At 39.9% G+C, this 21,166-nt stretch overlaps 1 protein-coding gene and 1 long non-coding RNA gene across 2 annotated transcripts in view; both read left to right on the forward strand.

Moving 5' to 3' along the window:
* The first annotated feature begins 1,816 nt into the window (after window positions 1-1,816).
* Window positions 1,817-6,068, forward strand: LOC129638807 (uncharacterized). Its single transcript, XR_008708030.1, has 3 exons — window positions 1,817-1,969; window positions 4,907-4,965; window positions 5,962-6,068. It is a non-coding gene; the product is annotated as an uncharacterized LOC129638807 (long non-coding RNA).
* Window positions 6,069-7,111: 1,043 nt separating this feature from the next.
* Window positions 7,112-21,166, forward strand: part of LOC129640057 (nuclear RNA export factor 3-like) — a 51,662-nt gene continuing 37,607 nt past the window's right edge. Inside the window, exon 1 of the mRNA XM_055565311.1 lies at window positions 7,112-7,151. Coding sequence (XP_055421286.1) covers window positions 7,112-7,151 — 40 coding nt within the window. The remainder of the gene's footprint in view (window positions 7,152-21,166) is intronic.

Raw genomic sequence — 21,166 nt, forward strand, 5'->3', positions numbered from 1 at the left:
GTTGTAAAAACAGTATGTGGAGTTCCTAACACAGTGTCTGGCCAGTAATAGGCCATTGATTTGTTAGTTTCCTTCCCACCCCACTTCCTAACTTCTGCTTCCAAGATTACTTTAACCTAAAAGATGTAGCCCTACACAACATAACTATGTCCTGAAGGGCTTCTGGAACTATAACAACAAGAAGGAAAATAAGCTCATACAGACCCAACTTGTGTATAAGAGTTGGTTCCACTTTTGTGTTGTATGTATAATGGAAGTGGGCTATGGGGAAAAATTGTCACCCCATTTCCAGGAAATCAGTGTGTCATTACTGAGCTCTTATGGGGCCATCTTGGAAAGTTAACACAGGAATGCCCTCTAACTGGGTATGTGGGTTCATCTTGTGGCTCAATAAACATAAACACCCAGAGAAGCACAAAGCCCAGGCATTTTAGAGCAAGGCCATAGGAATAATTGGGAGCCAGCCAGACACAGAAAGGGGAGAACTGTGGGCCAGTTGTAAGAACACCTTACAACTGGGCAGAACAGAATGTGAGCTCCATAAGGGCAACTCACCACCAAGAGTTTTGAAGGAAGCCGACCTGAGCTGTGCAATTAGTTCTCCTTCTAATCTCACTAATTAGGTAAGTTGTTCCTGTAATAGAGAAGAAATGAGTGTACAGAAAGGCTAGAAGTGCTTTGGTCATGGATGACCCATCATATGGAAGAAATTAATGAGAATGGAGGTTCAGAATTCCCCAGGACAAACCAATGTATGGCCCGATAGACTAAGTTTCTGCCTTGTGCATCATGCTAAGTCACTTGTGTCATGTCTGACTCTTTGCAACCCTGTAGATTGTAGCCCACCAGGCTATTCAGTTCTTGGGATTCTCCAGGGATTGAATCATTGTCTCTTACATCTCCTGCATTGGCAGACATGTTCTTTACCACTAGGGTCACCTGGGAAGCCCAAGTTTCTGCCTACTAAATAACTAATATTCTAGGCCTGCTTTCTTGAAATAATTCCTAAATTGCCTAATGACATTTATTTTGTGTGTTCCTTGATAATTCAGTCACATGATTACAGTCAGTCTCTTAGTTTTCTGCCACAGATGGCTAACTGCTTAGCTGTGGTTTTACACATTCACCCTGCAAGGGCTAGTTCACCTCCAAGAATCCTCCGTGGATTTCATTATATTGATGATACTTTCACCCTGTCTCATTTTAAAGAATGCAAAATTCCTGATGACAGGCATTTGCTTTATGAGAATAGCTTGGGCAGAGTTCCACCACCACCCAGCTCCCAGTCTATATTGCCTTTATTTCTCTGGTGACCACATAAAGAGCAAAAGTGCTCTGCTTTCGGGCTTCCCTTGTGGCTCAGCTTGTAAAGAATCTGCCCACAATGTGGGAGACCTGGGTTTGATCCCTGGTTTGGGAAGATCCCCTGGAGAAGGGAAAGGCTACCCACTCCAGTATTCTGGCCTGGAGAATTCAATGGACTGTATAGTCCATGGGGTCATGTCCATGGGTCACGACTGAGCAACTTTCACTTTCACAAGCCAATGGCTCTGTAGTTATTGTGGGATCATGAACGTCTGTATGGATTCTGGCAATTTTTATTGCTTTTCCTCTTTGTTGTTAAGAGATAGATGATAAAAGGAGAATAAAAAGGCCATGGTGTGAAGCTCATTGTAACATCTGGTTGTTATTATCACTACTCAGTTGTTTCAATGTCATTGTCACTAACCCAGTGCCTAGTATGGTGCAGGGCACGCAGTTACGCCTGTAAACCGTGGTGATTGCTGGATGTGTCTCTCCCTGTGCAGCCCTCATGCCAGTGGCCTTTCTCATCAGATGTCTGAAGGAGACAGATTCTGAGGATCAGTGTCCTGTTGACTGATGGAGCTTCTACTCCAGGTTCAAGGGCAACGGTCCTCAGGAGACCCCAGCACCTCACATCTTCAGTTGGATATGACACCTGACTCAAGTGAGTTCATAGATCTGATAAAAGCACGTTGTGGGATATCCCTGTAAGGTTCACAAACTAGCCTAAAAGTAAAGAAGCTACTTTGATCTCATCATGGAAGATAAAGGTTAGCAGGTGGCATTTAATTTCTTCATCAGCTAATGCTTTATAGTAGCCCTTGAGGTCTATTAAAGATGTCTTCTTTTGTCTGAAAGCAATTATTTACCCAAGCTGAGGGAGGAACTTGATCTTTAGCATGCATTTGGAATAAATATACCTAAATTGTTCTCACTGGGTAAATATTATTCAGTGATCACCATGTTTCTCTCAGGTGGTTGTTGAAATATGCATTTGGTTAGAAACTCTTCCTAGTGATTTGAGATTGTAATATAGTTTATTCCCTGGAAGCTGCATTCTTTATCTATTCTATAATGAAAAGTCTTAAGATGCCAGAAAATTTCCAAATGTTAGTTAAAAATATCTTTTACTGGCAGGCTACAATTCATGGGATCACAAGAGTTGGACACAACTTAGTGCTATCCTCAGCTTTCAGCTCAGCTTTAAAAATTTATATATTTAAATAATTACTTTAGAGTGTCTTATTGATCTGCTAAAATAACCATGTAATCTTAAATGTAGATATGTTTACCTTCCCAGTACATAATAATTTCAGCTCTTTATTACCTGGCCTCCCTCCTCCTCCCCCTTGCAGTGTACCCAGGCAACCACTGATCTTCTCTCACTATAGATTACTTTTCATATCCTGGAATTTTATTCAAATGGAATCATAAAGGATTTTCTTTTTTTTTTTTTTTTTTTTTGGTCAATTGGTTTTGGTTGATCTGGCTTCTTTCATTCAGCCTTTTTGTTTTAGATGTATCCATTTTGCTGCATGTGTCAATAGTTCATTCTTTTTTATTGATGAGTAGTGTCCTAGTATGAGCTTCCTCTATGACTCAGTGGTAAAGAATCTGCCTGTAATGCCAGGAGCCGTGGGTTCGATCCCTGGGTCAGGAAGATCCTCTGGAGAAGGGAATGGCAACCCACTCCAGTATTCTTACCTGGAGAATCCCATGGACAGAGGAGTCTGGCAGGTTGCAAAGAGTCAGACATGACTGAAGTGACAGCATGCACACACGCACACATCCCAGTATACAGATATACTGTGATTTCTTTGAAATTTGCTGTTGTGTTCTAAATTAAATCTTCAGTGAATTTTGCATGGACATACGTTTACTTTCTCTCAGGTAAATACTTAAAGAGTGCAGTGTCTGAATAATATGGTAGATTTAAGATTTACATTGTTAAGAAACTGCCAAACTGGTTATACCATTTTTCATTCCCTCAAACACTTTGTGAGAGTTCCATTCTCCTCAACCTTGCCAGTGCTTGGGATGGTCAGTCTTTCTAATTTTAGCCATTCTCATGTGAATATAGTGGTATCAGATTGTAGTTTTAATTTATAATTCTCTAATGATATTTAGCATATTTTCATGTGCTTATTTGCTGTTTCTGTATCTTCTTTGGTGAAATTTTTATTCAAAAATGTTCCCTATTTATTTATTGTAGTATCTTTTTTGCTTCTTAAATGACTTTTGTTAGATTTTCTGTATTCTGGATACAGATGCTTTGTCAGATATATAATTTGCACATATTTTCTCCCAGTCAATGCCTTGACTTTTCATTCTCTGAATAGTATTTTAGGAAGGGCAGTTTTTAACTTGAAGTCCAGTTTTATGTATTAGTTTGCTTATGGATTATAGTTTCAGTGTTTGTGAAATCTTCACCTAACACAAGGTCACAAGGATTGTCTCCTATGTTTCCTCTAGAAGGTTGAAAACTTTAGGTTATATTTGGGTCTCTGATGCATTTTGAGTGGACATTTGTGTATTATGTGATATGTGAATCACTCTTTATATTTGTATGTATGATATCCACTTGTCCCAGCACCTCTTGTTGATAAGACTATCATTTCTCCACTGAACTGCCTTTGCTTTCAAAAATCAGTTCTCCATATATGTTTGCATCTATTGTTTGCATCTATTTCTGGATACTTTATTATTTTCCTTCAATCTGTTTGTCTACATTGATTCTAATACCACACTTCCTTGATTACTGTAGGTTTATAGTGAGCACCCCACTCCAGTACTCTTGCCTGGAAAATCCCATGGACGGAGGAGCCTGGTAGGCTGCAGTCCATGGGGTCGCTAAGAGTCGGACACGACTGAAACGACTTAGCAGCAGCATAGTGAGTCTTCAGAAATCTTGGAGTCTTCATCCTTCAACCTTATTCTTCTTTTCTCAAAGTTGTTTTTCATAGTCCATGATCTTTGTGTTTCCATATTAACTTCAGAATTGGCCCATAAATTTCTTTTTAAAAATATTTTCTAGGATTTTTATTGGTATTACACTGAATATATAGACCAATTTGGGAGAAGTACCATCTTAACAATACTACATCTTTTGACCCATAAAGACAGTTGTCTCTCTATTTATTTAAGTTCTCTTTAATTTTTCTGAGCAATGTTTTATAGTGTTCAGTGAACAGATCTTGCACATTTTTGGACAAGTTATTCATAAGTATTTCAGACTTTTTGATGCTATTCTAAAGAACACTATTTTGTAAATAAATTTCCAGTTATTGTATTTTCACTGTACTGTCAGCAGCCAAATGTTTAATAATAGCCATGCAGGAACTTTTTGGTTGAAAGAACAGGCTACTCTAGGATGTAAAAACTATTTGATGTGTAACATGCTTTTGACTGTGTTTCTTTATCAGCTTTTAGATGTTATTGGCAATGTGCCGAAACTAGGGAGGAAGATGTCAGAGATAATTCTACAGGACATCTCCAGAAAAATCAGCGACTGAAATAAAATAATTATGGCAGCCTTCAATTTCATGCATGTGGTTAGAATTGAACCAATTTAATTGTGGGTTTTTTCTTTTTTGTGCCCCAGCAAGTCTTCCTCAGTGAATTACTGGGTTCTCCAGTGGTGAAACAGACAGGAGAAAGCACGTATGTATATGAACATGTATGTTTGTATATATATGTATATTGGAGAAGCTGCCAGGAATCTTTATTGGAAGGAAAACTTGAGGTTAATGCTGTGGTCATGTCAGTCCTTTTAACTTCCTGTCACATAATTGGAACCAAACTGGTTGCTGTTTGTTTGCTGGCTTCACTTGCCAAGCATGGTTACCATGGTGACTTAGTGACTGCTGTGGGATTTGATGCAGATTGAACATCATTTTATAATTCTAACCTGAATTATTTATTACTATTATAGTTGTCAAGTGTTGCTTTTCTGATTAGCTCATTCCTTTCAGATTTGTTCACTGAAATTTGACTGGAGGTAGAGCTTTCTCTTTTCTCTATTTTTTTATTTATGTAAGTATGACTCATAGATTATCCTATTTTGCTCAGAGGTCTACCATTTGGTGCTGTAATTATTTATTTTGATGCTCAATTTGTCCCAGAATTGGCCAGCAGAGGCCCCTTTAAGTTGGCTTCTGTGTCCATTTGATGCCTCCTTAGAATTCTTTGAACATGTACTTTGCTCTCTGAGCCTGAGTATCTCCAAATCTGTAGAAAGAAAATTATGATTCTCCACCTCAGAGCATCCTTTTGTAGAACTGAAAAGTCCGATAATTACAACCTTCAGCATGTGGCATCTATTAGGCCCTCACCAAATTGTATTTCTCCACTCCAACATTACCTCCTTCATTCTGTTTAGTGTGATGCCTTTGACATTTCCATAATAGCATGACTACTGGAGAGAATACTTGGACATGTAACATAAACAGGGATAAGGGTACATGTCCATGATGTGAAAGCCTCAGTGTCACTGCTGTGTGTGGAGGAAAAGCATCACTGCACAGCTTCCAGGGAAATGAGAGGGGTCAGCAGGCAAACACATCCTGAGCCCCTTCCCCTGAATTTCATGTGCTTTCCCCTCTTCTCACTTCCCTCTCTATTCCTTGTGCTGTCTTATCTCCTTATTCTTCCTTAAAGTAGGACATCACAGAAGGATGTGGACACTGAGCCCCAGAAACAAGATCCAGTAGAAAGAACCAGTTGTGATGTTGAGTCTGCTAGACAGGTTCTTGGAGCAAGAGTGAAGAGATTGGGTCCCATCATTGGGACACTTTAGGTAAGTCACCACTCTTCCCTCCATTCTCTTCTATACAACAGGATAACAGTACCCAATGCTTCCGACCACCCAGGGGTTTAGGTATGAACCCATGTGGGAAAGCAATATGTGATTGTAGGTGGGAGGGAAGGACCAGTGTACTACATTAACAGGTACACCCCAGATATATTAGAATTTTGCATGGTAGGCATTAAATTATCTTTTTTAAGCCATACAGCATGTGGGATCAATATCCTCAACTGGATATTGAACCCACATCCCCTGCATTGGAAGCACCGAGGCTTTACTGCTGGACTGCCATGGAAGTCCCATGTTGGGCATTAAATTAATGCTACACAGATGTTAGCTGTTTGGATCAGGAATTATCCAAACGGGATCCTCAAAGCACTTCATTAAACTCACTTGGGGGTACTTTTTAAAATTCCAGATTCCTGTACCCCACTCTAGGTCTGCTGAATTAAACCCAGGGAGATAGAATGGGAGGTGCCTACATTTTGAAGAATATTTCCAGTGTTTCTGGTATTCATCCAATTTTAAACAGCTCTGCTGCAGATTTGCAACAAACACTTCTTAAAATTCTGCATCATTTAATGTCTTTTGCCTTTGCCGACTTGTCCTGTACCTCAGTCTTAAATATCTGCCCCTCCTCCTGTATGTTAAATAGGTAACAGTTCCTTCATGCAAGTAATATTTATGCAGAGATTTATATGTGAAGCAATGAAATAGGGGACACAGCAAAAAGAACAAGACAGGCAAGGTCCCTAGAGTTTTATTCTAGTTTGGGGAAACTGGCAGTAATCAGGTAAACCAGTAAGTGGGATAATTCCATATGGGGATGAGTGCTTTGAGGAAAATAAACACATAAATAGAGTAAAAAATGAGTGGCATGGGGATTATAATGGAGGGGTTGTCAGTGAATCTCTTTCTCAGGAAGTGACATTTGAGCTGAGTCCTGAATGACAAGAGGAAACCAGGCCTGGGCAGGCCTTTGGGTCACTCACCCTGTCGAGTATGTGGCACTGCTGGTTCCAGGAGCAGAAGACAAGGCCCAGTGAGTGGAGCCTGGCAGACAAGTGCAGATGGGAGGAGATGAGGTCAAGGGCAGACAGCAGCCACATGGTGTGGGACATGTAAGGAGTCTGGAGTTCATCCTGAGGGTGAAGGGCTAGAGGGAGGGAGTGACAAGCTATGATTCATGCACTCACAAGGTGACTCTGGCTGCTGTGTGGGGAATGAACTGGACAGATATAGAAGAGATGAAGGGAATAACCACTAGGAGAATCTTGCAGGGTCCATGGCAGAGATGAGGGTGGATTGGCCCTGAGCTGCAGTGGTATGCAGAGGACAAGGTGGCCTGGACAGGGTGTGCCGGAGGTAGGGTAGGAGGGACCTGCAGTGGCTGTGTGTTGGGGTGGTGGGGTATATGAGGATAACGCAGGATCCTGAATGAGGCCTCGGATTTATGTTCAGTCATGTACAGAAATTGTGATGGTGTTTCCTGAGGTCAGTTATTCCAAGTACTTGAAAACATTCTTATGATAATTAGGTATCCAACATTGGTGACAATGAAAATTAATGAGATACAAAATCTCTTTTGATGAATAGAATTCAGTTGTAAGACTATTAAACTTTATTAAATATACATGTAAATGATGAAACTATAAAAAGATCTGTATTGTGAGTATTTTTTAAAGCAGCTTGCATTTTTTGAGCTGTTATTGTGTGCCTAGCATTGTTTTAAGGATTTTTATATATTAATTCAGTTCTCAAAGCAGAAACGTTTGATGTAGCGATGATTGTTTACCCATCTTATAGAATGAGGAAAACAACTGAAGTGCTGAGTGGTTCTTTCAATCTACTAAGATCACAGAAAGTCAGGTATCCCAATATCTCTGCAGTAGTATTTTTGTTGTTGTTGTTCTTGTTGTTTGGTTGCTAAGTCATGTCTGACTCTTTTGCAACCCCACAGACTGTAGCCCGCCAGGCTCCTCTGTCCGTGGGATTTTGCAGGCAAGAATACTGGAGTGGGTTGCCATTTCCTTCTCCAGGGGATCTTCCTGATTCTGGGATTGAACCTGCATCTCCTGCACTAGCAGGCAGATTCTTTACTGCTGAGCCATCTGGGAAGCCCAGTAGAATTTTTTAAATATTGGTATTAGGGACCATTTATGCTTGTAAAGACCAAAACACAAAGCAATATTCTTTAGAAACATTTTGTCTTCTACAGTAAGTACTGCACAATCCCAGTTTTTATACATGAGGCAATTGAGTGACTATAAGGTGAAGTAAAAGTATTGAAACTCACACAGTTTGTAAGTGGCAGAATAGCAGTTTGGACCTAGCCTGTCTCCAAAGCCCATACTTCTAGCTAATACTCTTAGGGAGAAGAAAAATATTTGTTGAACCATGTCAGCCCACAATGGATGATGTTAGGTTAGAGCCATCCATATTTCTTTGGGTAGAAACTATGCTTCATTAGGCATTTTGCTATGTACCAGATGGTATTTATTTAATGAAAAGGTAATGATTATACGAAAAAAAACATGACAAAGATAAACAAAGCCAGACCTTAGTTAAAGTGGTAAGGACATATTTTAATCAGTAATATATTATTATGACAGGGAAAAGAGTCCAGTGTGAGCTGACTCCAACTTCAATTTGTACAGAGGTGACTAGTCTTTTCAAAGGGAATATGAGGGAAAAAGGGAGAGGGGTGATTAGGGGCCAGTATAGCCATGGAACTAAAAATTTACAAAAAAGCAGGAAGGGAGGTGTTCATGTGAAACCCATCTGGGTTTCTAAGGCATACTTATTCAAGTTAGATTTCTACCCTCCCACAAAGGCTGGGAGACAAGGTCCTCTCCTCAGGCATTGGCTGCAACAAACAGTAAATTGTTCTGAAAGACTTGAGTGTTCTTAGGCAATCACTTTAAGGGAATTTAAGGTCATCTTAGGAATGCAGCCGTTAGTTAGAAACTATGTCAGTTTTTTGTTTGCAACTATTGTCCAGGTTCAGGCCTGGTTCAGAGGAGAGCTCAGAGGAATCTGACTAGAGTTTGGTCAAGGAGAGAATATTTTACAGGAACCATCATTATTTATTTATATTTTTATTGAAATATAGTTGATTTACAGTGTTGTGTTAGTTTCTGAGGTACAGCAAAGTGATTATATATATATATATATATATACACACACACACACACACACATGTATATTCTTTTTCATATTCCATTTCATAAACCAATAAATTATGGTTTATTATAAGATATTGACTATGGTTCCCTGTTCTATATAGTAGGATCTTATTGTTTATCTGTTTTATATGCAGTAGTTTGTATCTGCTAATCAAACACTCTTATCTTTCTCACCACCCCCATCCCCTTTGGTAACTATAAGTTTGTTTTCCATGTTTGTGAGTCTGTTTCTGTTTTGTAAATAAGTTCATTTGTATCATATTTTAGATTCCACATATAAGTGATGTCATATGGCATTTGTCTTTCTGTTTGACTTACTTCACTTAGTTTGGTAATCTCTAGGTTCATCAATGTTGCTGCAAATGGCATTATTTCATTCTTTTTTAAGACTGAGTAGTATTCCATTGTAATATGTACCACATCCTCTTTATCTATGCATTTGTCTATGGACATTTAGGTTGCTTCCATGACTTGGCTATTGTAAATAGTGCTACAATGAACATTGGGGTCGGACAAGGCAATGGCACCCCACTCCAGTATTCTTGCCTGGAAAATCCCATGGATGGAGGAGCCTGGTAGGCTGCAGTCCATGGGGTCGCTAAGAGTCGGACATGACTGAGCGACTTCACTTTCACTTTTCACTTTCATGCATTGGAGAAGGAAATGGCAACCCACTCCAGTGTTCTTGCCTGGAGAATCCCAGGGACGGGGGAGCCTGTTGGGCTGCCATCTATGGGGTCGCACAGAGTCGGACACGACTGAAGCGACTTAGCAACAGCAGCAGCAGAACATTGGGGTGCATGTATCTTTTTGACTTATGGTTTTCTCTGGATATATGCCCAGGAGTGGGATAGCAAGATCATATAGTAGCTTTTTTTTTTAGTTTCTTAAGGAACCTCCAAATTGGCTGTACCAATTTACATTTCCACCAACAGTGTAGGAGGATTCCCTTTTCTCCATACCCTTTGCAGCATTTATTGTTTGTAGACTTTTTGATGATGGCCATTCTGACCAGAATGAGATGATACCTCACTGTAGTTTTGATTTACATTTCTCTAATAATTAACAATGTTGAACATCTTTTCATGTGCTTTTTGACCCTCTCTATGTCTTTAGAGAAATGCCTATTTATGTCTTCTGTCAAGGGAAATAATTATAACAGCAAGTGAAAAGGGAATAATCACTGTAGTTCCTATGCATTAGATAGCTTGAATGTTAAAATAATTACTTGGACATCCAAGATAAATTATTTCACCTTTTATGAACTCAAGGTGCTTTTTAGATGGGAATCACATTGCTCTGTGCTCTGGGTTTTACTGGTTAGGAGGCAGGGATGGTCTGATAGGTGAGGCCGGAGGAAAAATTCCTGGAAATCTACAGCATATACTCTTGAGTATGGCTCTTTTTAATCAACATAATGTACATGTGTGTGATTTACATTATTGTTGTCTACAGTTCTAGATCATTCATTCTCATTACTGTATAGTATTATATCATGTGGATATTTTACAATACATGTATCTAGGGGATTTACATATTTTTAATTATTATGAATAATAGTACTATGAATGTTCATTTGCACATCTTTTTTATGAACATTTATTAATATTTTCACTTCTGAACATATATCAGAGAGTGGCATTTATAAGTCATAGAATATGAATATTTTGAGTTCAGTAGAACTCAAGCAGTTTTTCAAAGTTGTTCAGATCTATACCCCTAGTTAAGTGTGAGAGAATTCTACTTTGTGCAAATCCTTGTTGACACATGGTATTTTTCATCTTTTTCAGTTTTGTTGTCCTGGAGGGCACTTAGTGGTATCTTGTTGTGGTTTTAATTTTAATTTCTGTTTTAATTTCTCTTTAACTGTCTCTCTGAAGTATTAAGTCTTTTAATCTAAAGAAGGTCTATCCCCATTTTTTCAACCTTCTAATTTATGTGCTGAATAAACTGGATCTTTTGTCCTATAGAGTGTGGATTTTGGATTTTGCTAATTATATATTTATGCTATTGCTTATTTTGTTCCTCTGACCTCTGTAGTCTTTAAGTTGATAATTAGGCTTAGAGGCTTGTTAAGAGTAGGCTTTTTGGCAAAAGTTCCTTGTGCTATTGTTTATTCCTATAGTATTCCACCATGAGATTCATTGTGTCTGGTCATCTCTCCTCTTGTGACATTAAAATTGATCACTGAATTGGAGTACTGTCAGCCTGATTGGAGAAGGAAATGGCAACCCACTCCAGTATTCTTGTCTGGAGAATCCCATAGACAGAGGAGCCTGGCAGGCTACAGTCCATGGGGTCGCAAGAGTCGGACATGACTTAGTGCACTGTCTCTCTCTCAGCCTGATTGATCCATTATAAAATTTCCCATGTGCTTTTCACCTCATGTTTTATGCAGTCTCTGAAGATCATTGCCTAATTCTGCATTTCAGTAAAGGTTGAAAAATTGTTGTTTAGTCACTAAGTCCTGTCCGAATCTTTGCAACCCCATGAACTAACTGCAGCACACCAGGCTTTTCTGTCTTCCACTATCTCCTGGAGTTTGGTCAAACTCATGTCCATTGAGTCAATGACCCTATCTAACCTATTGATGTTCTAATTCTAATTTCCTCTGCATTCATTACCTAGACTTCTATCAAATAAATGTAACCTCAGCAACTTTTAGGTGATGCTGAGCTATGGTATGCACAAAAAAGGATGAATGAATGCTTAAGTCTTTTGCAGCATTTCTACTATTTAAAAGAATAGTTTGTTTCCCTAGGATTCTCCAAAACTGAGCACTGAGTTAGTTTAGTTTTGTTCTTTGTTAGCATGCCATCATGAACTCATATATGCTTATATTTGACATGTTTTAATACATTGAAGCCATTAATCTTTCTGCTCCTGAGAACATTCAGTGTTTGGCCAGTGAGAGTTCCTTTGTCTTGGCTTCTGAGTCTTTTTGACATGCTTTCTGATATGATAGTTTGGTCCAAATTGATATATGATACGTTCCTTACCCTAGACATGGTTTCAGACATTTCAGAAAAGTCTGGCTCCTTTGAGTGGGAAATGATATTAGAGGATTAAGTCATGGTGGTAGAGGTACACATTGAGACTAGGTTGGCACTGTTTCTTGATCTTTTCAATGCATGGAACCAGTGAAAAAGTATTATATTTTTAAAATGTATTGTTTTCAATAGAGTTTATTTCTTAGAGTGGTTTCAAGTACATAGCAAAAACTGACTGAGAAGTACAGAGAATTCTCATATACCCAGTGCCCCTACACATTTGTAGCCTCATTATCAACATCACTCACATTTGTTATATTGATGAACCTATATTTAACACATCATTATCACACAAAGCCCATAGTTTACATCAGGGTTCATTCTTGTATATTTTATGGATTTGGAGAAATGTGTAATGACATGTCTTCACTATTGTAGTATCATGCAGAGTAGTAGGCCTTAAAATTACTCTGAAAAGTGAAAGTGTTAGTCACTCAGTAGTTTCCAACTCTTTGCAAACCCATGGACTGTAGCCTGCCAGACTCCTCTGTCCATGGAATTCTCCAGGCAAGAATACTGGAGTGGGTAGTCATTCCTTTCTCCAGGGGATCTTTCCAACCCAGGGATAGAACCTGGAACTCCTGTATTGCAGTCAGATTCTTTACCACCTGAGCCACCAGGTAAGCGTCCCTCCACCAAATGCTCCACCAGTTATTCCCTCTGCCCATTCTAGCCCCTGGCAACCAGTGATCTTTTTATTGTCTCCATAGATTTACTGTTTCTAAAATGTCATATAGTTAGAATTACACAGTATGTGACCTTTTCATATTGGCTTCTTTTACTTAGTGGTATGCATTTAAGTTTCCTCCATGTCTTTATGGCTTGATAGCTCATTACTTTTTAGTTATAAATAATATTCCATTGTCTGGATGTGCCACAGTTTATTTATCCATTCACCTAGTAAAGGTCATCTTAGTTGCTTCCAGGTTTTGGCCATTATGAATAAAGCTGCAGTATGTGCAGGTTTTTGTGTGAAAGTAAGTTTTCAACTCCCATGAGTACATACCAAGGAGCAAGATTGCTGGATCATATGGTAAGAGGAGGTTTCGTTTTTTAAGAAACCACCAAACTGTCTTCTAAAGTGGGTATACCATCTTTTCATTCCCACCAGCAATGAATGAGTCCCTGTTCCTTCACATCCTTGTGAGTATTTGTTATTGTCAGAGTTCTGGTGTTTGGTCATTCTAATAGATGTGTAGTGGTATCTCACTGTTTTAATTTTCACTTCCTTGATGACATATGATGAAGAGTATCTTTTCGTTTGGAGTCCACCCTGACTGCAGTGAAGAATGGAGGCTCAGAGGTAACTGTGGGGCACTCCAGGGATCTGAGGCCATCTGGGTGTAGGACTGATTGGGGAAGGACCATAGTTGCTTCCATGGGACACTACACAGCTCCTTTATACACTGATATGGTGTACAACGTTGGTAAGGAGTAAAGTGCTCTGTGTTTCTGTCACTGGTCTACAGGGCAGAGAAGGACCAGGTCCACTGAGAGCAGGGAAGTTGAGCTGATACTCAGTTCCCTAAACCTCCTTTAAAGTAGGAAGCAGACATAAAGGGTAAGGATTCATTACTAAGGGATTCCCCCACACTTTCTGGAGACCATACACCCTCTTTAGTTTCTCTGACCCCCAGGTCCCATGGACTTCATCTGCCAGTGAGGTCCTACCTGCCTCCTGTGGGTCACATTCCTAACCAGAACACTCTGTCCACCCGTTAGCTCCCCCCACACTCTGGTTTGTTCCATCTCTGTATCGTCCCTGAGATCACTCAGACTTTTCTCGTCCTTTGTTGTCTCAATGCCTTTCATCAGCTCAGTGAGGTGTATTACAACACAGCACAGCCATGACAAGATAACCCCTAATTTAGCATTCACCTACACTCTTTTATGTATTGCTTTTGTGCACTTTCCATTTCTGCAGAGCTAAAATCTGATGCAGCCACAACCTGGTCAAAAAAGGCAGTGATACAGAGAGAGAGTTTTTCTGTGTCCAGACTAACACCTAAACCTTTTGGTGACTTTATGGATGTTTCATATCGTGAATGTGATCTAATTTTGTATTACAAGTGTTGGGCATGTGTATATTTTCCTTTCCTTTGATTATTTTTAGTTGCCCAAGGAAGGCACTTCAAAGGTGTTTTCATTTACCTGCGTGGACTGTTTCTGGGGACTTTGTCTGAATGATCCTGGGACTAAAATTTCCCCTGAAACCTGCCCTTTGAACATTTTCCCCTCTGGATGCTGTGGGTCTGGGCGATTTCATTGGAGACTCTCAATCTTTCCTTTCTCCATGGTGTTAGCTGCTTGGCTAACTGGATGGTTAAACCCACGAGCTTGCCTTCATTTCAAGAGTTTATTTGGAAAGGACAGAGAGATGCATGTTGTGAAACTACTTTCAACTCAAGACCTTAGTTAAAATCCTAGAAAGTGGAGACACTTCCTAACTGTTGAATGGAACATTTGTTTAGAGACAGATTCCCTTCTGTTACCCATGTGATTTCCCTGAAGCTGCTCAACTGGGATGGTCATATGGTGGATTCATAAATGACTCCTGGGTCCACCCTATTACCTAAGTCCCTTAGGTTAGAGGTGTCCCTATTCTAATGCTGAGTCACTTTTCTATGGAAAGGACTGGGGATGTATATTTATTCATTAGGGTGATTTTAATTTCCAAATCTAAGACACAGTCATTGTAGAAAAATTGAAAAATGCATTTAGGAAAACATCATTAAAAACCCATAAAAGCCTATTACTTATGGAGAAGGGTTCTTAACAGCTCAGTATCTATAACATTTATTTTTGAGCTGTTTTACTATATAAACATAACTGTTTATATATAAGAATAGCAATGAAGTAATAGCCTATTTATAGCTTCATAAAGTCAAGGCTATGGTTTTTCCAGTGGTCATGTATGGATGTGAGAGTTGGACTGTGAAGAAAGCTGAGCACCGAAGAATTGATGCTTTTGAACTGTGGTGTTGGAGAAGACTCTTGAGAGTCCCTTGGACTGCAAGGAGATCCAACCAGTCCATTCTAAAGGAGATCAGTCCTGGGTGTTCATTGGAAGGACTGATGCTAAAGCTGAAACTCCAGTACTTTGGCCACCTCATGCGAAGAGTTGACTCATTGGAAAAGACCCTGATGCTGGGAGGGATTGGGGGCAGGAGAAGGGGACGACAGAGGATGAGATGGCTGGATGGCATCACTGACTCGATGGACATGAGTTTGAGTGAACTCCGGGAGTTGATGATGGACAGGGAGGCCTGGCATGCTGTGATTCATGGGGTCGCAAAGAGTCGGACATGACTGAGTGACTGAACTGAACTGAAAACTTCTTTCTATGGAGAAATATCAATATAGGCCAACTTAATAATAAAAATGAGAGTAGAAACACTAATGGCCAACTTTAAGTACCTCATGCTCCAGAGTCTGTCAGTTAGTTCATCCAGTTGGGCATTTCCCATCATGTACTCTGCATATAAGTTAAATATGAAAGGTAACAATATACAGCCTTGATGTACTCCTTTCCCAACTTGGAAACAGTATGTTGTTTCACATACGGTTCTAACTGTTTCTTCTTGACCTGCATACAGATTTCTCAAGAGGCAGTTAAGGTGCTATGGTATTCCCAACTCTTGAAGAATTTTCCAGTTTGTTGTGATCACACAGTCAAAGGCTTTAGTGTAGTAAATGAAGCAGAAGTAGATGTTTTTCTGGAATCCTCTTGCTTTTTCTATGATCCAATGGATGTTGGCAATTTGATCTCTGACTCCTCTGCCTTTTCTAGATTCAGCTTGAACATCTGGAAGTTCTCAGTTCATGTAGTGTTAAAGCCTAGCATGGAGAATTTTCAGCTTTACTTTGGTAGCTTGTGAGATGAGTGCAATTGTGCAGTAGTTTGAACATTCCATGGCATTGCTTTTCTTAGGGATTGGAATGAAAATGGACATTTTCCAGTCCTGTGGCCACTGCTGTTTTCAAAACTTGCTGGCATATTTAGTGCAGCACTTTCACAGCATCATCTTTTAGGATTTGAAATAACTCAGCTGGAATTCCATCACCTCCACAAGCTTTGTTCATAGTGATGCTTCCTAAGGCCCACTTGACTTCGCATTCTAGGATGTCTGGCTCTAGGTGAGTGATCACACCATCATGGTTATCTGGGTCATGAAGATCTTTTTTGTAGAGTTCTTCTGTGTATCCTTGCCACCTCTTCTTAATATCTTCTGGTTCTGTTAGGTCCAGGCTGTTTCTGTCCTTTATTGTGCCCATCTTTGCAAGAAATGTTCCTTTAGTATCTCTAATTTTTATTGAAGAGATCTCTAATCTTTCCCATTCTATTGTTTTCCTCTATTTCTTCACACTCATCACTTAGGAAGGCTTTCTTATCTCTCCTTGCTATTCTTTGGAAATCTGCATTCAGAGTTCTTGCCTTTTCTCCTTTGCCTTTTGCTTCCAGAGTCTGGGAAACTGTCAAAGATTAGCTGTTAAGTGACAAGAGCAGTCTGCTCAAACATGCTTATGTCAGGTGGTCATTAAAAATAATATTATGGACAGGGAGAACAAGATGGCAGAGGAATAGGTGGATGTGGAGTACATCTCTCTCCATCAGGAATACACCTTCAGACACAGAAGTGCATGCAGAACACCAGCTGAGAGCAGACAGGAGTACCTAACCAGTGGAAAAGAATATATAGACCCACGCAAAACTCAGTAGGATGAAGGAACTAGGGGAAAAAACAAGAGTGTTAGTAGGACTGGACCTGCCCTTGGCAGGTGGGGGAACTGAAGCACAGTGGGGCAATTGTCTGAGTCAGAGGAGAAAGATTTAAGGCTGAGAGTGAAATGGCTGATCTGTAGCAGCCTAAATGGAATGAGAATCAGACAGTCCAAGCTTCAACCATACATACCCTGGGCAGGAATGCTGGTCTCCTGGAAGGGGCAATGGCTGGGAGCTGGAGTCAAGGGATTGTGGAGCAATCCCAGGGTGAGGGCTGCTGTTGACTGTGGAGAGATGGATTGAGGGGATGTGAGGGAGGAGATCATGGTGGGAAATGGCGGTGGAGGAAAGCCAGGCAGCCATGGAAGCAAGGCGATACTGCTGAGTCAGCATAGCGGGTGGAGCCATCACCATAGCCTTTCTCTCCCCACAAGCCAGCATTGGCAGAACAGTAGAGAGGCTGGCCCATCAAATGCCTGACACACTGAAGTACAGATTAGGACCCCACCCAGGGTGCCCCTTTAAGTGCCTGAGGTGACAATCTACAGAGTAGGACCCCAGTCAGAGGGACCCCTCTACATGCCTGATGCGCCAAACAACAGAGAAGGACCCCAGGCAAGGGACCCTTCTAAATGCCTGAACGGGCCGAGCTACAGAGAAAGACTGGCCAAAGAGGCCTTCTGATCACCAGCTACAACAGGCTCAAAAAAGACTCTGATAGGGCCATAACTCCTGCGGCAGAGGCAGTCCGTGTCCCTGCACACTTGGCGCCACCAGGGTTCCCGAAAGCCAAGCAGCTGCACCACCTCTCAACTCTCACTGGGGCAGAGCTGCCACAGGCAAAAAAGATGTCTTGTGTTTATGCATGCAGGGCGGCTTCAGTCACGTCCAACTCTTTGCGACCCTGTAGACTGTGGCCTGCCGGGCTTCTCTGTCAGAGAGGGGGCTCTCCAGGCAAGAATACTGGAGCATATTGGCCAATAATGGTTGCCATACCCTTCTAGAGCACTATATTTCCTGCTTCCCTAGCCGCCAACCCCCCTGAGTATCTGGTGCTGCCAAAACCCCTGTGACCCAAGCAGCTGCACCACCTCCACACCTGGCCCTCACAAGGGCAAACCCAAGTCCTCCAGGGAAGCCTCAGGAGCTAAACCCCAGTGGACAACCCACATGTAGAGGTGGAAATAAAATCACAATTGAAACCAAGGGGCAGTGTGGCTAAGGAAGAAGATCCAAAACCTTCCCACCAGCTGTACAAGCTGCAGATTCAATCCATATGATCAACTAAGCAGACTCTGTGTCTGTGGAATATATAAAAAGCCACTGAGAGTGCCCACAAAAGAAAACACACTAGTTCGGATTGCTGTGGACATTGGAGGCAAGAACACACAGGAGTAGGACTAGACCAGAATCTGAGCAGCCCCCACAGAAGGTCCAGAGATCAGCACAGTGTTGGAGGGCATCCTAGGGAGGTAAGGTGGACTGTGACTCCCAGCACAGGAAAGGACTCTGACAGCAGTGACTCAAGAAAAATATTTATTATTCTTATTTTTTGACTTGTTCTATAGATTCTTTTGGATTTTTTTTCTTTTTTCTTTTCCTGTTTTTCACCCTCTGTTGTAGTTGTCAATTTTATTGGCACTAAGAAACCCAATTAAGCTTTTGAGCTTTTTTTTCCCCAGTCACATTTTTTTTATTGTTGTCATAAATCTCTGCCTCTACTTTGGGCTTTTGCAGTTCTGTGAAGTTTTTCTCTCTCTTTTTTTTTTCTTTTTTCTTAGTTTTAATTTTTTATTTTTTTAACCTATTATTATTTTTTCTACATTTGTTCCTTTGTTTGCTTTTCCTACTGTTCTTTTCCCCTTGCCGTTAATCTTTAATGTAAATAAATCTACCTCTGTTTAACTTTGCATATCTATTCTTTATTTCTTTTCTTTCTCTCCTCTCCTCTCAACATTTTTGTTAGTTTTATTTTCATTGCTTTATTCCCCAATTGGCACCTTGCTTTAGTTTTGTTTTCCAGTCTGTGCTTTAATAAGTTTTGTTCTGGTAGATATAATTTTCAGTTTTCTTTGTTTGCCGGGTCAATCTATTATACTTTATTTTTGTTGAACTGTTTAGATTTTGCTTATGGATGTATATGTATATGTGTATATTCAGTCACAGTTTCTACAGTTGTTATAAATCTCTGCCTCTAGTTGGGCTTTTGCAGTTCTGTGGAGTTCCCCCCCCCTTTTTTCTTTCTTCTTCTGGTATTTATCTTTTCTCTTTTTTATAATTTAAATTTTTAATTTTTTTAGACCTGTTATATTTTTTCTACATTTATTCCTTTGTTTGCCTTTCCTACTGTTCTTTTCCCCTTGCAGTTAATCTTTAATGTATATAAATCTTCTTCATTTACTTCTACTCTGTATATCTATTCTTTCTTTCTTTCCTTTCCTCTCAACATATTTGTTAGTTTTGTTCTCATTGCTTTATTCCCCACTTGGCACCTTGCTTTAGTTTTGTTTTCCAGTTTGTGCTTAAGTTAGTTTTGTTCTTAACTGGTAAATATAATTTTTTATTTCCTATATTATCTGGATCAATCTGCTGTACTTTATTTTTGTTGGACTGTTTTCACTTTGGTCATGGGTGTATACGTATATGTGTATATTCCATTATTTTAATTATTATTTGCCTGATTTTGTAACTGCAATTTTTCTAGGGTTCATCTTTGGCTACTCACTTTTGGATATTTGTTTTAATCTCACTTAATGTCATAACAAACCACTTGTGGAATCTTTGTTCCTGACCAGAGATCAAACCCTGAGCCTTTGGAGTGGGAGCACTGACTCCAAGACCCTAGACTACTAGAGAACTAACCATAGGGAGTATCAAATAGTGAGAACTCACACAAAGGAAACCACTTGAATACAAGACCCAGCATCACCCAACCACCAGTAGCGCCCTGTGCAGGACGCCTCATCTAAACAACAAACAAAACAAAAATACAAACCGAATCATCAGCAGACAGGATTACCACCTCACTCAGCCCTGCCTATCAGAGGAAAAACAAAAACTTAGCACAAATCTCACCCTATACAAAGCTCACACAAACCACTGGACCAACCTTAGGAGGGCAGAAACTAAAAGGAAGAAAGAATTCAACCTTCTTCAAGGAAAGGATTCAACTTTCCTTGAAGCCTAGGAAAAGGAGACCTCAAACAGAATAACTTAAAAAAAAAGGCAGAGAAATACTGTACAAATGAAGGAACAAACCAGAAACACAGAAGTCCAAAAAAATGAAGAAGAAATAGGCAAACTACCTGAAAAAGAATTTAGAATAATGATAGTAAAGATGATCAAAAATCTTGAAAACAAAATGGAAAAAATGAAAGAATAAATTAACAAAGACCTAGAAGAATTAAAGAATAAACATACAGAGACAAACAACACAATTACTGAAATTAAAAATACTCTGGAAGGAATCAATAGCAGAATATCTGAAGCAGAAGAATGAATCAGTGAGCTGGAAAATAAAATGGTGTAAATAACTTCTGAAGAGCAGAGTAAAGTGAAAAGAATGAAAACTGAGGACAGTCTCAGAGACCTCTGGGACCATATCAAACACACCAACATTTGAATTATAGGGGTTCCAGAAGAAGAAGAGAAAAACAAAGGCTATGAGAAAATTTTTGAAGAGGTTATAGTTGAAATTTTCCCCAGCATGGAAAAGGAAATAGTCAATCAAGTCCAAGATGCACAAAGAATCCCATACAGGATAAACCCAAGGAGAAACACGCCAAGACACATACTAACAAAGACTAAACACAAAGAAAGAGTATTAAAAGCGACAAGAGAGAAGCAACAAGTAACATGCAAGGGAAACCCCATATGCTTAACAGCTGACCTTTCAGCAGAAACTCTTCAGGCCAGAAGGGAATAGCAGGATATATTTAAAGTACTGAAAGGGAAAAATCTACAACCAAGATTACTGTACCCAGCAAGGATCTCATTCAAAATTGGTGGAGATATAAAAAGCTTTTCAGACAAGCAAAAGTTAAGAGAATTCAGTACCACCAAACCAGCTTTACAACAAATGTTAAACAGACTTATATAG

This window comes from Bubalus kerabau, chromosome X (genome assembly GCF_029407905.1).
Source record: "Bubalus kerabau isolate K-KA32 ecotype Philippines breed swamp buffalo chromosome X, PCC_UOA_SB_1v2, whole genome shotgun sequence".
In the NCBI taxonomy this organism is placed as follows: domain Eukaryota; kingdom Metazoa; phylum Chordata; class Mammalia; order Artiodactyla; family Bovidae; genus Bubalus; species Bubalus kerabau.